The sequence below is a fragment of the Plutella xylostella genome, chromosome 17 (assembly GCF_932276165.1).
Source record: "Plutella xylostella chromosome 17, ilPluXylo3.1, whole genome shotgun sequence".
NCBI lineage: Eukaryota > Metazoa > Arthropoda > Insecta > Lepidoptera > Plutellidae > Plutella > Plutella xylostella.
Window position 1 is genome coordinate 814,718 of NC_063997.1, and position 16,018 is coordinate 830,735.

The 16,018-nt window shown below is 41.4% G+C and overlaps 1 protein-coding gene across 1 annotated transcript; it reads left to right on the plus strand.

Annotated features, from left to right (window-relative positions):
- The first annotated feature begins 3,116 nt into the window (after positions 1 to 3,116).
- On the plus strand, positions 3,117 to 5,530 carry LOC119691389 (retrovirus-related Pol polyprotein from transposon TNT 1-94). Its single transcript, XM_048626854.1, has 5 exons — positions 3,117 to 3,320; positions 3,683 to 3,917; positions 4,314 to 4,848; positions 5,043 to 5,331; positions 5,495 to 5,530. Exons 2-5 carry the CDS (start codon positions 3,683 to 3,685, stop codon positions 5,528 to 5,530), a joined length of 1,095 nt encoding a protein of 364 aa, XP_048482811.1. The 5' UTR covers positions 3,117 to 3,320.
- The last annotated feature ends 10,488 nt before the right edge of the window (positions 5,531 to 16,018 follow it).

Below are 16,018 nucleotides of genomic sequence, written 5' to 3' on the forward strand. Positions count from 1 at the left end.
GTGTTAAAAGTGACTAAGAGCTTTTGACACTTTTCTGAATATCATTCGCTTTATAGGAATTAAAGTTTACTTAAGTAGGTATATTATAAAAAATATATGAAAACGAAAAGAGGGCTTCATCTATGTCTACCATTTTAAAGTCACAAATAGTGTACATGCGATATAACATTTAAGAAATCATCTCAAATCAGTTGTACATTCGCCTTTACGCGGTTAAGCAACCGAATCATTGGCGTAAATCTGAGCCACTTAGAGCCGAGCTGCTGGCGGCCAGCCAACCAGGGGACGCCGTGCATTACAAACTATTACGAACACATTCATTCCATTTTCAAACCGTTTTCTTTTTTCACGCAAAAACTGTTTCGCCAGATGCAGTTACATCGAGTGCGGCTCTTAATTGTTTTGGAAGTAAAAAATGTTGTTATTTCATTTTTGTTTTTTTTTTGTGGAACGTTTAAAATTGGAATTTCTTTTTAAAATACTGTCGCACTTTTTTAAATCGTGTTTTTAAAAAACTAACCGACGTTCATACTGCGCTGTGGTTAGTAACATCTGAATGATTTGATTGTATCGAGGGTTTCAGGTTAGATATTATTTATTTAAAAGCTTACATTTTCGCGGATCGCGGACGTGACCGATGGATTGAAATACTGGCTCTATTGCTACATAGGAGTGCATGAAAGTAACGATTGACGAATCTACCTTAAACGCGTCTGGCATACCAGGCAGTCAGTGACAATTATTTACAACAAAAACATAACCATCACACGCTAAAAACACTACAACTCAACGCACCAACCTAAAATTCATCACAAAACTCTCATCCCATCTAATTCCAAGCTGCAATTCTGCACAGCAACAGCGGGACCGACTAACAAGACAAATACACTTACACAATTATCTCATTTGCAAAGAGCCGGCCTGCTATTGGGCGCCGCAGTCACTCTCGTGTCACGTTGCTGCTCCACTGGGAAATAGGAACTTACAAAGCTGAAGAGCTACTCTAGCATCGAAATACGATGGGAAATCGCTGGAAAAGTAAAAAACAAAGAGGCGTCACCGACATCTGGAAGCACCGCCAAACCCGAAATACGTCTGTGCTACTTTTATTGCATCTAGCTATAGTCGTGATTAGCACAGCAAAACCTTAGCTAAGGTAAGCCAAAGGTAAAGACTTTACTGGAATACTGGTCTTGCTTGCCGAAATCGAAGTTTCGGAGCTGTCAAGTAACAATCAACGAGTCAGAGTTGTGGTTAGTGCAGCTGTGCTCCTATACTTCGATTCTGTAGATTTACAGAATCGAAGTATAGGTAGAGTAGCCCTCCCGATCCCCTGTCATGGCTTAATTATTTTGACCAGAACGCTCCCAGGACAGCACTGATTATGCGTGGAGTGACATCCGACATGTCAGGTAGCTTGGAATTATGGAAATTTGAGTTTTTTTCTTGAGAGATTTTTACAAAAACCTGATATTTGTGATGTTCAATTGTTAATTTCACAATATTTTACGTTTATAACGCGAGTGAAATAAATACCATTTGCGTGTAAATACAAGTACTAGTTAAAATCTAGTATTTCCTTTATTGTTGTAAAACAGAATAGAATAGAATAGAATATTCTTTATTTGTACACACACACGTAAAAGAAACTTACAAAACTTAAATACTAACTGTTGAAGTTTGTTGTGTATAACGAAACATTTATATTTCTATTGTAGTCGCACGCCCGTCAGGTAATAGTAATCTATCTTCTCTGTGGTTGTAATTTGTAACGTAATGTTTGTGCAAAATTACTTTTGAATAAATACTAATTTACTAAAGGAATCCTGTTTATTTAAAGCCCTGTTCCATCACGTTATGGGCCCAGGATGCGCGAAAAATAAAAGTTCAAGAGTATTTTTGATTAAATTATCCATAAATCAAGATGGATAAAAGTGATATGGCGCCGGTTGGAGCCGGTGGCGTCGCCATGTCTTCTGCCACAAGTTCAGGAATTTCCGTAAACTTTGAAAAGCTAAATGGTATCGCTAACTACGGGAACTGGAAATTTCTAATGCGTATGTATTTGATACACGAAGACTTGTGGGACTGCATCGAAGAGTCGTCGCCGGGAGCACCCAAGGTCACAGATGATCGCAAACAACAGAAGGCGCTCGCAAAGATTTGCTTGATGGTGCAGCCCTCGTCATTTTCTCATGTACGAAATGCTAAGACTGGATACGAAGCCTGGACTAACCTAAAAACGGCTTATGAAGATCGCGGGTTATGTAGAAGACTCGGTCTTTTGCGTACACTGTTTGGGCTGAAGCTAGAACTATTTGGTGACATGGAAGCTTATCTGACGAAGATCACCGACTTAGATCAACAACTAAGAGACATAAACGCCCCGTTGGACGATGATTTTCTCTCAGTGATAATTTTAAGTGGTTTACCGGCAGACTACGATCCACTTATAATGACATTGGAAAATTCAAACATTAAACTGTGCAGTGAAAACGTGAAAAGTAAACTATTGCAAGAGAACTTGCGCAGAGACTTTGATAAATGTGAAGAAAGTGCATTGTTGACAAATAGGTTATCAAGAGGTGTAAACAAACACTCGAGGGTTAAGTGTTATGTTTGTAAACAATCAGGTCATTTTGCTAGAAACTGTCCATTGAAAACTATAAATAAAAGTGGTGAGGATTGTGAAAAGGCATGGAATGGAACATTACTAACAGCATTAGCAGTGGACATTAACTCGAATGCGTGGTATGTGGACTCTGGTGCTACTTCTCACATGACAAACAACAAAAACTTATTAAAAAACTATGTTGTGGACAATCCTCGGTTAGTGACAGTTGCAAATAATCAGAAAATAAATAGTGAAGGACACGGTGATGTAGAACTATTGTTAAATGGAAAACAAGAAATAACAAAAATAAGTGATGTTATTTATGTGCCGGACTTGTCTACGAGTTTGCTCTCTGTCAGTAAGATGACAGCTAAGGGTCTTCAGGTGCATTTTGACAGTCAAGAGTGCAGTATTTGCTTTGGTGGGACAGTGATTGAAAGTGCTACTAAAGTAAATGATGTTTATCAACTAAACATGGAGATTCCAAAGTGTGTAACTGCAAATCAGCTAGCAGCGGTGGCAGCGTGTGAGTCAGTGGTTCTGTCCGAGTGTGGGCCATCTTCTACACTACCGGCAGTGGCTCAGTTTACTAATGAGAGCCAACCAGTTGAGACTATAAAATTGTGCAAGGCTCAGTCAACCCAGGAGTTATGGCATCGGAGACTCGGACATCTGAATAGACGAAGCATGGATCTACTTAAAAACGGTATGGCTAATGGAATTAATTATACTGGTGGAAAACATAGTCCTTGTGTTGCATGCATCGAAGGGAAACAAAGCAGATTGCCGTTTCCGGAACAATCTTATAATAGGGCAACAGATAAACTAGGCCTTATACACTCAGATTTGTGTGGTCCAATGTCAGTTTCCTCTTATAGTGGTGCTAGATATCTGCTAACATTCATAGATGATTACACAAGAATGACCTTTGGCTATTTCATTAAGACTAAAGATGAAGTGTTTTCAGCATTTAAGATGTTTAAGAGCTATGTAGAAAACCAAACTGATTTGAAAATAAAGAAAATTAGAACAGATAATGGATGTGAATATGTCAATAACCAATTTCAGATGTTTCTGAGAGAGCATGGCATCGAGCACCAGACCACAGTGCCATACTCCCCGCAGCAAAATGGTGTCGCGGAGAGAGCAAATCGTACAATTATGGAAGCAGCTCGGTGCATGCTGCAAGACGCTGGAATGGACAAAAGGCTCTGGGCGGAGGCTGTGAACACAGCAATCTACATTAAAAACAAGTCGCCTAGCAGGGCAGTGAAAGGCACCACGCCCGAGGAGAAATGGACAGGTAATAAAGTAGATTTATCTAACCTGAGAACGTTTGGTTGTGTTGCTTATGCTATGATACCAGGTCAAAAACGAAGAAAACTAGATGCTAAAAGTAAGAGGTACATATTTGTGGGCTACTGCACGGAATCAAAAGGCTATAGGTTAATTGACCCAGAGGATCTTTCTAAATGCATTAAGTCAAGAGATGTTCAATTTTTAGAAAACAAAATGGCTTCAGATCTTAAATTACTTAAGGATGACAGTGCTACCAGTAGTCAAATAAAACTCACAAGTAATATTGAAGATAATGAAAATGCTAGTCAAAGAGATGAAGAAGAAGAGCTCATGCCTGTCATAGAGATATTAGATTCTAGCCACACTGATTCTGATTCTTGTGTTTCTGATAATGCTTCAGATGCGACGTGGACCCCTGGTATGGCTACAGATGCGACATCAAGTGATTATGAAGATGTAGAGGAATCTGCTGCCATAGTGCGGAGTGCAACAGAGATGTGCCAATCTGATGAACCGTTAACAATACAGGATGCACTATCCAGTCCTGAAAAAGAACACTGGAAGAAGGCAATAGCAGATGAGTATGAATCCTTTGAGAAAAATAAAGCTTGGAATCTAACATTACTACCTGAAGGAAAGAAAGCTGTCAAGTGCAAATGGGTCTTTAAGAAAAAGCTGGGACCGAATGGTGAGTTAAAACGCTATAAAGCCCGACTTGTTGCTAAAGGATTTACTCAGAGATATGGAATAGATTACAAGGAAACCTACTCACCTGTGGTAATATACTCTACCATACGTACCTTACTTGCTCTAGCTGTCAATCTGAATATGCATGTGGACCATATGGATGTGAAAACAGCATTTTTAAATGGTGATCTTGCAGAAACTGTTTTCATGGAGCAGCTAGATGGGTACAAAGTGGAAGGCAAAGAAGAGTATGTATTCAAATTGAATAAAGCAATATATGGTCTAAAACAAGCCTCAAAAGTTGGTATGATAAGATAGATAATGCATTGTTAAACCTGCAGTTCAGAAGATCAGTCAGTGAACCCTGTGTTTATATTAAAACGGATGATGCAGGAGATCTCATTATACTAGCCCTTTATGTTGATGACATATTACTATTCAGCAAGGATACTCCTGAAAAAGAAAAACTAAAGGAAGAACTGATGAGGACATTTGAAATGAGAGATCTTGGTCGAGCTAATCATATATTGGGAATGAACTTGAGACAGGAAGAAAATAAGATTACTCTTGATCAGAAAAATTACATAATGAAAGTATTGGAGCAATTTAATATGTCAGACTGTAAGCCTGTTGGCACACCATTAGAAATTGGCATGAAATTTGAAAAAGGAGAGAAGAATGATATTGATTCAAATTATAGAAGTCTTATGGGATGCATCATGTACATAGCAGTATGTACTCGGCCAGACATAGCACATGCGGCAAGTTTGTTAAGCAAATTCAACAATTGCCACAATGACACCCACTGGAAAGCAGCAAAACGTATTCTGCGATATTTGAAGGGTACATTAGACTATCATATTGTATATGAAAAATCCGTGTTATCTGTTACAGGATATGTTGATGCTGACTGGGCGTCAAATCAATTAGACAGACGCTCTTATACAGGGTATGTTTTTAAAGTTGGTGTTTCCACAGTGTCGTGGGAAAGTCGTAAGCAGCGAACTGTGGCACTTTCGAGCACAGAAGCTGAGTACATGGCTTTATGTGAGGGAGCTAAAGAAGCTAAGTTTATTAGAAGTTTTCTAAATGAATGTATAGGTATGTATTTACCAGTTACTCTGTACAATGATAGTCAGTCAGCACAAAAACTATGCAATAGTCAAATTCATCATAGTAGGAGTAAACATATAGACATAAGGCATCATTTTGTGAGACAGGTTGTTAAAGATAAAATTGTTAACTTAGAATATTTGTGTACTGAAAATATGCCTGCAGATGTATTAACAAAATCATTAAGTAAAGATAAACATTTACATTGTGTTTCTGATCTTGGTTTAGGTATAAAATGTTTAGTTTAAGGGCAGGTGTTGAAGTTTGTTGTGTATAACGAAACATTTATATTTCTATTGTAGTCGCACGCCCGTCAGGTGGCGCCACTGAATAGTAATCTATCTTCTCTGTGGTTGTAATTTGTAACGTAATGTTTGTGCAAAATTACTTTTGAATAAATACTAATTTACTAAAGGAATCCTGTTTATTTAAAGCCCTGTTCCATCACTAACAAATATGTACAAAAATGGCGGTCTTATCGCTTAAAGCGATTTTTTCAAGACAACCTTAGGGTGGAAGGATATTTTGTTTAAAGAGGGGTCAAGTGTACTAAAGAATAATGCTGTAATAATAAAATAGTTATTTAGACGTGTATTACCATTTACATTACCAACATTGCAAAACAATTGCCAGTGCAAATTTAATAAAAAGTCAATTACGTGGCAATCGATAGTAAATTGTTTTCAGGACCTTGTTACAGAGAGAAAAATGCAAATGGATGGTGGAAAATACAGTTTCCCGCGCTCGCCCGCTAATGAAATCCCATCAGGAGCGCCTGGCCTTCTTCCTAATTAAAATTACATTAACTCGATTTACTCCATAGACTTGGCCTTAAAAAGTGAGAATTCCGGGATAAATTAATCACTTATTTTATTTTAGCAGTCATATTGATGCGATATAAATCCACCAACATCCTGGTCTGCACATCTAATCTCATCAAACACTTAAATAAATTCGAGTCTGCTGCAGAAAGTACAGAAAGATTAAAGACTAGGCGGAAAAACCTAAAAACTGAAATGTGTCCACGGCTTAACATTTTTAAACACACACCGAGATATCAGGCCCTGCTTCTGTTTAATAAACTACCAAGCGATCTAAAACAGATTGTCTCCCATACTAAATTCAAAAACAATCTAAAATCGTATTTGTTAAAGAAGGGTTACTATAATGTGGAAGAATATTTAAGTGATACTGATAAGTCTGACATTTTTTTATAATTAATAATTAATTTAAATTTTAACTTAATTTTAATTGTTGATAATATTTTAAATTTAACGTAACCTATCCACATCGTATTTTAATGACTATTATAATTGTAAATTGAATATAGATAATAATTTATTGTTTGACTTGTATAACACATCATATTCATTAATTATATTATTTTACGTGGTGGTGGTGTAGACATTAAGATTTTCAAATACAATTGTTAATATTGTTATATGAAATAAAATACAATACAATACAAATTATAAACATGATAAATAAATTGCAAGAATACATAATATACTTAAGAACCTCAAAAGCAGACAAATCTGATGATCCCCTGGTGTCTGTATGTGGAAAGGTAGACGACTACACTGTGCATACGAGAGGGAAGCACTCGCCGGAATTAAATTCAAAATGGACTTTGCAGGACTTAACTCAGATTAACAACATTCTGAGCCGCTTTGTACACAAAGAAAAGTATTCCAATATTTACCAAAAACTAAACTGTACTGGTTTAGATTTTAACAAGTCATATAAGTAGTAACATAGATGTTTTTGTGTATTTTTGTTGATCGTACTGTACCATCTCCTGAGGCCTGACTATGAATATCACCTATAATTATTATCATCTATGTAACATATATTCAGCAAATAAATGCCTTTGACTTTGAAATAATGTACATTATGTAAACTCTATGCGTATAATCAATAAATAAAATAAAGTAAAAAAAATGAGTTCAGGCTTCAATAACAAATTCAAAAAGGCTTCCCTGTATTTTACATCATCTTCCTCAAGTAGTAGGTACCTCAAGTACTTGACGGTAAACAAACTATGCCCAATAAATCTTACTCTCAGCTGCAGAACAAACGGCAACACAAATACGAGTTAATTCAATGCTGTGTTCTCGAGAACAGACCGCGGCCGAACACAAACTTTAGTAATTAGAAGTGAATATTTAACTCAGCGAGCCGAATGCACTACACGTGTCTCGCTTGCACGCCACTGTACCTACATGTACAGTCAGCTGCATGTAGCTACACATTTGTAGCTTATCAAACTCCCAAGATCTATTCATTCATTCAAACATTGCGTTTTGTTTAGTACCTACGTAGTTTGACAAGGAACAAAATTGTATAGCTTACTTATGCAGCTGACTGTACCTACAGCCTCGCAGGCACTGTATTGTGGCACGGAGACACCCCGCGACGTATTGTGCTCACGATACAACTTTGTCACAGTAAAGCGTTGACAGTTGCGAGTTGCGATGCGTAAAGTCGCTGGCAGCTTTATTCGTTTGTTTTTGAGTAGCGTTTGAGAAAACACTGGCACTAATTATTACGTCTCTGTTCTTTATTTAAAGTTTAAATGTGCGCGGAGAATTCGCTGCAGTTGTTCCGAATGGCACAGTTCAGTGAATGGGACGGAGATAATTTAATGAGTTCTGTAGAAACAATGAAATTGTGAAAACGTTTTTGTAATGTTGTTTCAGGTTGTGGAAATGACATACTCCATTGTTATAATTACATATTTGCGTGGAATGTACTCCTTTCTCTCCTAACAAATATTTTTATCATATCAGAACTTACACAATAAGATTTAAAGTCAAAGCAGAAATGTCCATACATAAAGGTTGACACAAACAAAGCATCAAAGTATTTTAGTTTTGTTTGTTGGATTAACAAATAAGTTTAGAGTCTGGCATCGGCGTGGCGGTCCGAAAATGAAATGGGATACATTTCTCCAACAGTGTACTGGTATTTGAGGCTTGCCAGCAATCTCAAAGTGATTCAACAACAATTCAAATATATTTAAGTAGTACAATACGATTGCATCACTATTTTATAATTATATACTTAGGTAAGTGCCAATTTCTCCAGAGTCGGTTAGAGCATAACCATGAATGACTTTTGACACATCTGTCAAAAAAATTATATGGATATGACGTATAATTGATGAACCAATCCCTGGTCGGTTATTTAACAGACTATGGAGAAATTGGAGCTTAAACATTAAAAAATCCATAAACTATATAGCAATAAGGCATTTTAAACCATTGCCTGATAAAACTAATTCAAATGTTGAATTTTGAATATGAATTCTTAAAGAAATAAATGCATTGCCAGTGATTCCTGAATATCCCGTCCGAACGTTGTTTGATTCAAGTAACTCAATAACGATGGCTATAAAATTATCCGGTACAATATTCAAAGTAGTGCAGCGTAAGCCAATCCAATGTGAGTTCGAAATACATCGCTTCGTGGAATAGCTGCATTGAAATCAAGTTTGCTCATCTACATGATATTGTGTGTATTGCGATTACTTTCATTAGTCTTGTATTGATAAAACATAAAACATATTGATTACACTTTTGTGTAAAACTAGAACTAGATACTTAGTTTTTTGCAGCTTCTGTTGGCAATTTAGATAAGTTATAAAATTCTATTGAGTGAATTTAAACCAGACTGTAAGTTGTGTACTTTGATTTTTTACTGTTAACAACGTATTCCTATTTATTATTTACTAGTTTCGTTAACGAAAACATGGTGAAGGAAGAGTGATTCTAGTTAAACTTAACCTATTGACATGTTGTTTAATTAATAAACTGTGTGTATGTGTATTATTTATTGAGCAATCATGGTCTTTGCTCTTACATTAAAAAAAATGCTGGTTTACCCAAAATTTATTGGGATCTTGCGATACAATACCTACTTCAATTGGTCCAAATAAGAAGATCTGCAATATTTCACCAAATAGATCATCATCATCACACACAACCCATCACTTCCCCACTGCTGTGGCAAAAGCCCCTTGAAATATCATTAATTAAATTAAAAAATATTTCGACAACTCGATCAACAGACAACAAAAAATATGTCACAAAAGCTATAACTTAACTACAGTATACAAAATTGAAGAAACTAAGCACTCCAGATCATTGGATGGCGCGAACAACACATTTACACAACGTGACAGTTCTTCGAGGATCAGTCAGCTGTTGGCGGGCTTCCAGACAAAAGCGATCTGCTCAATCACCTATCGATACTTCGCACTTCATTTTTGTGACTAGCTGTTGTCTACGAGCTTTGCCTCGCTTTTATGTACCTCCACGGTGGAGTGCCGCCATGTGTGTTAAAAGGGTCTCCCGTGGGAATTGCGGGATAAAAAGTATCCTGTGTTAAATGCATATTATGTTTAAGTCAAATTCACTCAAAATTGGTTTTGTCGTTTTCCCGTAAAAGAGTAAGAAACTGCAATTTTATGCGTTTTTAGTCAGAAAAGGGATTTTAAGATCTCCGTCCGTCCGATCCTTTTACAGTGGCTACTTAGCCGGATGTGATGGATTTTTTAAACATACGACCTACTTTTCTCTTCTGCTACTTCCAGCATTTTTTTTAGCGCTGGCAACCCACACATCCCTTCCGTGTGGTGCTGGTAACTCGATTGCATTCGTAATTCGAATGGTCGCTCTTTCGCTGAGCAAAGAGGATGTCGTTAAATCACGCCTATTCACCGAATAAGTGAGAAACTTTGATGCTTGAATTCAGACTCATAATACACTTACGAGCAATGTAAAAGTTCCAGTGACACGACACTGGCAGGAGGAACTTTTTCATTGCTCGCCGGTATATTAGAAATAACCTGGTTTCCTAAGACAATTTTTTTTATCCCTTCTGTAGATCCGATTAGCACTTCCTAATTCCACAGTAGGGAGATTTATGTGCGGGGTGCACCTATTCTGGTTGAGGGAAGTACGGCGGGCAGGGATCAGGAATGAAAGACTTCTATTCTGTTCACCAGTCAGGAAGTGAGAGAGCTAGAGCTGTTGCTTGCTTGTTCTTCTTCTTGTTCTTTCTTCGCTGTTTGCTTTTTTTAACTGAATGCCTGTGAGGCGCAAGCGTCGCCTTTTATACCATTCTCTACGGAAGATAGAGTATTCCAGAAAGCTCTAGAAAAGACTTAATGTTCTAGTTCTTAGTAGAAACTTCTAGTTCTGTGCTGCCATCTGTTGTTGAATAGATGAACTATATAGTTAGGCTACTTCCTACTAGATGGCGCTAGTTTCCTCACTTCCAGAGACATATTTATTTATTAACAAATAAAACTATTATTCTTGTCCCGAACATTACTCCCGCCGTGCATTGACGCCGTGGTCGTCATTGCAGAACTCGGTGAGGGACGTCTGGCTCCGCAGGCTCGGGGGGCAGGATGGCCAGCTCGCTCGTCGCTCTCTGTAGGCTCCTTCATCAGTTGCTCTCGGCGACGGCGACGGCGGCGGCGGCGGCGGCTGCGGTGGCGCGGCGGTTCTTTTCGTCTGTGGCATTGATCTGTGGCTGTAGTCTGGACCACACTGTGGGGGCGCCCTTTCAGTCTGTGTACATCTCGCGTAGCTTTGCTGCTCACGTTCATCTTCGATGCCCATCGCCTGTCGTGGACTGTACTATGATCTTCGATGGAGGCGTGGCGACGGGCGGCGTAACGACGTGAACGTGAGGCTTCTGTCTGTTTTGTACACTTGGCGAGAGTACTGGTGGCGCGTCCTTCTAAGTTGCTGTGGGGGTGTGTGGGCACGATGACTGGCTCACACAGGTCATCTTCACGCGTAGTCTGGCAGTTGACTCTATGGTGTTTCTTGTCCACCATCCTCGTGTGCGCTCCGTGAAGAACCCAGCCTAGAGGCGTGTGTGAGGCGACGGGTTCATCCTGCTGTCCTTGGCGCACCTCGCTCGCGATGAGAAGATGACAATTGTCTTGACCGATGAGGATCTTTGGTCTTGCTGCTTCGTATTGCAGGTGCTGTGCGATGTCACGCAGATGAGCACAACTCCGAAGATCTTCATTTTTCACCATCTGTGCGGAGAGTCGAATATTGTCGATGGTCCGCGCCTGGATAGTGTACTGCGCGCGTTCTCCCTGTAGAGTCACTTTGACGCGACGAGAATGGCACGCGTTTATCTTGGTGTCGGCGATGGCGGCTATGTTGAGCGGCTCGATGGGGCCCGTGAGGCCCGTCTGTCTTGCTATGGCCGCATCTATAAGCGTGACGGTAGAGCCATCGTCGAGCAGAGCGTGCGTGTGTACCTCTCCCGCCGGTCCAGCGATCGTGGCAGGTACAATCTTCAGATACGCGTGTGTTTTTCGCGGCGACCACATCGACGATACTGTTTCGCTGTTCTTTGTTTCCGGTCCGGTTTCTGTTGATCTTCGAAAGTGCAGCAATCTATGATGGAAATAATTGCAGCCATCTTCTCCGCAGCGGTTTCGCTTGCAACTGTGGGTTTTATTCTTGTAGCGAAGGCATCGGAAACATAGTCGCTGCGATTTAGCTATTTCCCATCGCGAGTTCACGTCTGTTGCTTGGAACTCTGGACACTCAGTGATGTTGTGTCCCTCTGTGGCGCAGTGGCGGCATTTCACTATTTTTTCTATGACTGTGGCCGCTGTGGTGTAAGCTCTCTGCATTCTGTTTTGACTGTGCTCTGTGGGTTCCGCCTCTGGCTGTGCGTAGGGCCCGCAGACGTCGGCTTCTCTTTGCAGAAACCTGGAGAGCTTCAGTAGGTCCGGCTCTTCTGTAGTCTGAGTAGCGGAGTAGTCAAACCATCTGTAGCGTAGTGCGGGCGTCAGCTTCTCTATCGTGATCTTCGTGGCCTCCGGGCTGTAGAGGTAGTGTATGCGGTCGAGCGCGCGCAGACTGGCGACGACGTTGAGCACGCGGCTGGCGAACACGCAGACGTCGCGCGGGTTGTCCGTGAGGCGCGGCAGCGCACGCAGGCGGTCGAGCTCGGACATGGCGATGGAGTCGGGGCGGCCGAAGCGAGACTCCAGGGCGCGCATGATGTCTGTGGCGCGTGCATTCAATATCAGCAGATTCTCGACTGCTTCCTTGGCTCTTCCTCTCAGGCTTCGTCGTAGTCTTGCCACGTTGTCTGTCTCGGTGAAGCTATCGGCTGTTTCATAGAAGCTCGCACGGAACGACAGCCACTCGTGATGTGAGCCGGCGAATATAGGCAGCTCCGTGTGGTAGCGCGGTGCAGCCCTCTGCCCGGCCTGCGCGGCTAGCGTTATTGCAGATGCCAGCTCGGAGAGGTTGATTTTCTGTTGCTGACTCGCTGCGGCTGGGACGTACTGTTGCGGTTGGTTTCTTGACTGTAGGGCTTCATAGTAGGTACCCGCTTGTGGGTACGATGAGTGAAGCGGCAGCACGGCGTCAGTCGGGTAGGCCGCGGCGGCGGGGGCGGCGTGTGCAGGCGCGGCGGCGGTGGCGGCTGCATCGGGGGCGGCCGCGGCGACGGGGGCGGCGTGTGCAGGCGCGGCGGCAGTGGCGGCTGCGACGACGGGGGCGGCCGCGGCGACGGGGGCGGCGTGTGCAGGCGCGGCGGCAGTGGCGGCTGCGACGACGACGGGGGCGGCCGCGGCGGCGACGATGACAGGGGCGGCAGCAACGGGGGCGACACCGGCGGGGGCGCAGGGCGCAGGCGGCGGAGCTTGTAGCTGTGGTGGCACTCCCGTTTGATCCAGCCACTCTTCTACCTTCCCACTGTCAGCGTATTCCGACTGCTCTTCATCTTCGTCTTCACTACTTTCTGCTTCCAAGACGGCGATGCGTGCGGCGGCGAGCTCGAGTTGTATTCTCAGCATCTCTTCCTTGGCTCGAGCTATTCGCAGCGCACGCGCAGACTTGCTACTCTTCGACTTGCACTTCTGTGACGACGCGGCGACGGGCTGGGGTTTCTGTGACACGGCAGCAGCGGTGGTGAGAGCTTCTGCTCCGGCCTTCTTCACGGCAGCGGAAGAGGTTTCTGTGGGCGTGGCGGAGACAGAAGCGGCGGCGGCACCGGCAGCGGCAGGCCCAGCGGCATCGTCGGCGGCCTCGATAGCGGCAGCGACAGCGGCGTCGGCGGTGGCAGCGACAGCGGCGTCGGCTCTCGTGGTGATCGGCATTCTTGATCCGACTTCCTGCAACGACGAAGTATCCGGCTCGAAGGACCAAATGTGCGGGGTGCACCTATTCTGGTTGAGGGAAGTACGGCGGGCAGGGATCAGGAATGAAAGACTTCTATTCTGTTCACCAGTCAGGAAGTGAGAGAGCTAGAGCTGTTGCTTGCTTGTTCTTCTTCTTGTTCTTTCTTCGCTGTTTGCTTTTTTTAACTGAATGCCTGTGAGGCGCAAGCGTCGCCTTTTATACCATTCTCTACGGAAGATAGAGTATTCCAGAAAGCTCTAGAAAAGACTTAATGTTCTAGTTCTTAGTAGAAACTTCTAGTTCTGTGCTGCCATCTGTTGTTGAATAGATGAACTATATAGTTAGGCTACTTCCTACTAGATGGCGCTAGTTTCCTCACTTCCAGAGACATATTTATTTATTAACAAATAAAACTATTATTCTTGTCCCGAACAATTTAAATACTAATTTATGGATACGGATTTATAACAGATATATCCTTCATCATCAGGGATCGCTATTTTAAAAACTCCGCCTGTATACTTTTAGGCGCAGGCCACCGTACATCCGAATACAAAGGACATATATTATTAGTACATAGTTACATACATATAGTATAGGCATGTATACTCATATAGGTAAGTGATTCCCGATGGGGCTACCCGCTACCGCTGAAGTCACAGATTGAGTAGTAGAACCTACACTGTACATGACTGTACCAATATAGTATACCAGCTGCCGTCGTGTGTGCTTAGATTGAAACTTTAAGTGGGCATATAATATTGATGTGGGCAAGAGTCGCCCGATCACAGACAAATTAGTAACCCGCTATAATATTCTACTACTTCATCGACAAAGGGGGATATGTCAAATTAATCATAATTGGTAACCCTTGACCGAAAAATAGAGGAGATACTGATGTTATTAAATCTGTGGTGTAAGAAAGAAGCCTCCTCGAAATTGGATAGTTATAAAATAAACAGGTCCCAAGGAGCGCCACGACGAAATCGACTGAAATATTATAGTTATTTACATTTACAAGTTTTACAGAACTCCCAAATGTGTATGCATAGGAATAAAATGAAAGAAAACAAATCAATAGTTTGACGTAATCCAGCGCTTTGACCTCACGGGCCGCGGCCAGGGGTGCTCAACTATTTACCTTGAAGTTGCTTTCAACTTTTATGTTTACCTAACAATCACTGATAAAAAATACGCACTTATTAAAAATATATCTTAATAGTATATATGAATGGATCTACCAATATTTGAATTGGACTAAAGAAATTGCCAAACTTTTGATATCTTTTTTACCTAGTGTCAAAACAAGTTGTACAAAAGCTACTTTAAAAAGCACTTATCGGTGTAATTAATAGACCGTTAAATTTTATAGAAGATAAATGCCTAATCCGTACTTGGTTAGCTTAAGTCTCATAACAAAGCCAAGCAACAACCGCGAAACTTGGCAGGTAATGGAGTGAATTTAAATAAAGCAGGTGTAAAATGTGTAATTTTCAATTTGCATTCTAATTTAGCTGTAACCCATTTCATCGACGCATCCAATTAGCTCGCGAACAAACACGCAACGCTCAACGGATTAACGTGAACGCTGGCGTTTTAACGGTTATAGTCTGCTAGGTTTAACTTTCACCACTTAAACTGCAGTTGATGCCTTCATCAAGGTATTTTTCATCATAATAAATACTTTAGAGGGCACAAAGTTTTCTGTTCCAAAAGGGAGTATTTTTTTCCGAAGTTGTTTAGTATCTCTACTTTAGTATGTGCGAAGTTTACATCGCTGAGGGAATACTATTACAGGCTGATGAAAATTTATCGATTAGGTAGGTACTTATTTAAAATTAAAATAGACAGCATGAACGCAAAACACCTAATTGTTGCCAAAGCATGTTCATATCACCAAAAGCACGACCCTACACGATAGGTAACTAATCGAACGTGATCAATAGGGTGGGTACGTTTAACTTAATAAACCACATATTAGTTCAAAGGTTGGCAGCCGCTGACAGGTAGTTGAGTAGCGGTTATAAGAACCGCGCTGAGCGAGTAGCGAAGCGGATAATGTTCATGAGAAGAGCCTGTTTCACAATGTCTGTATAATGCCTACCTGTGGGATAAAAGACATGCTGCCACTCTC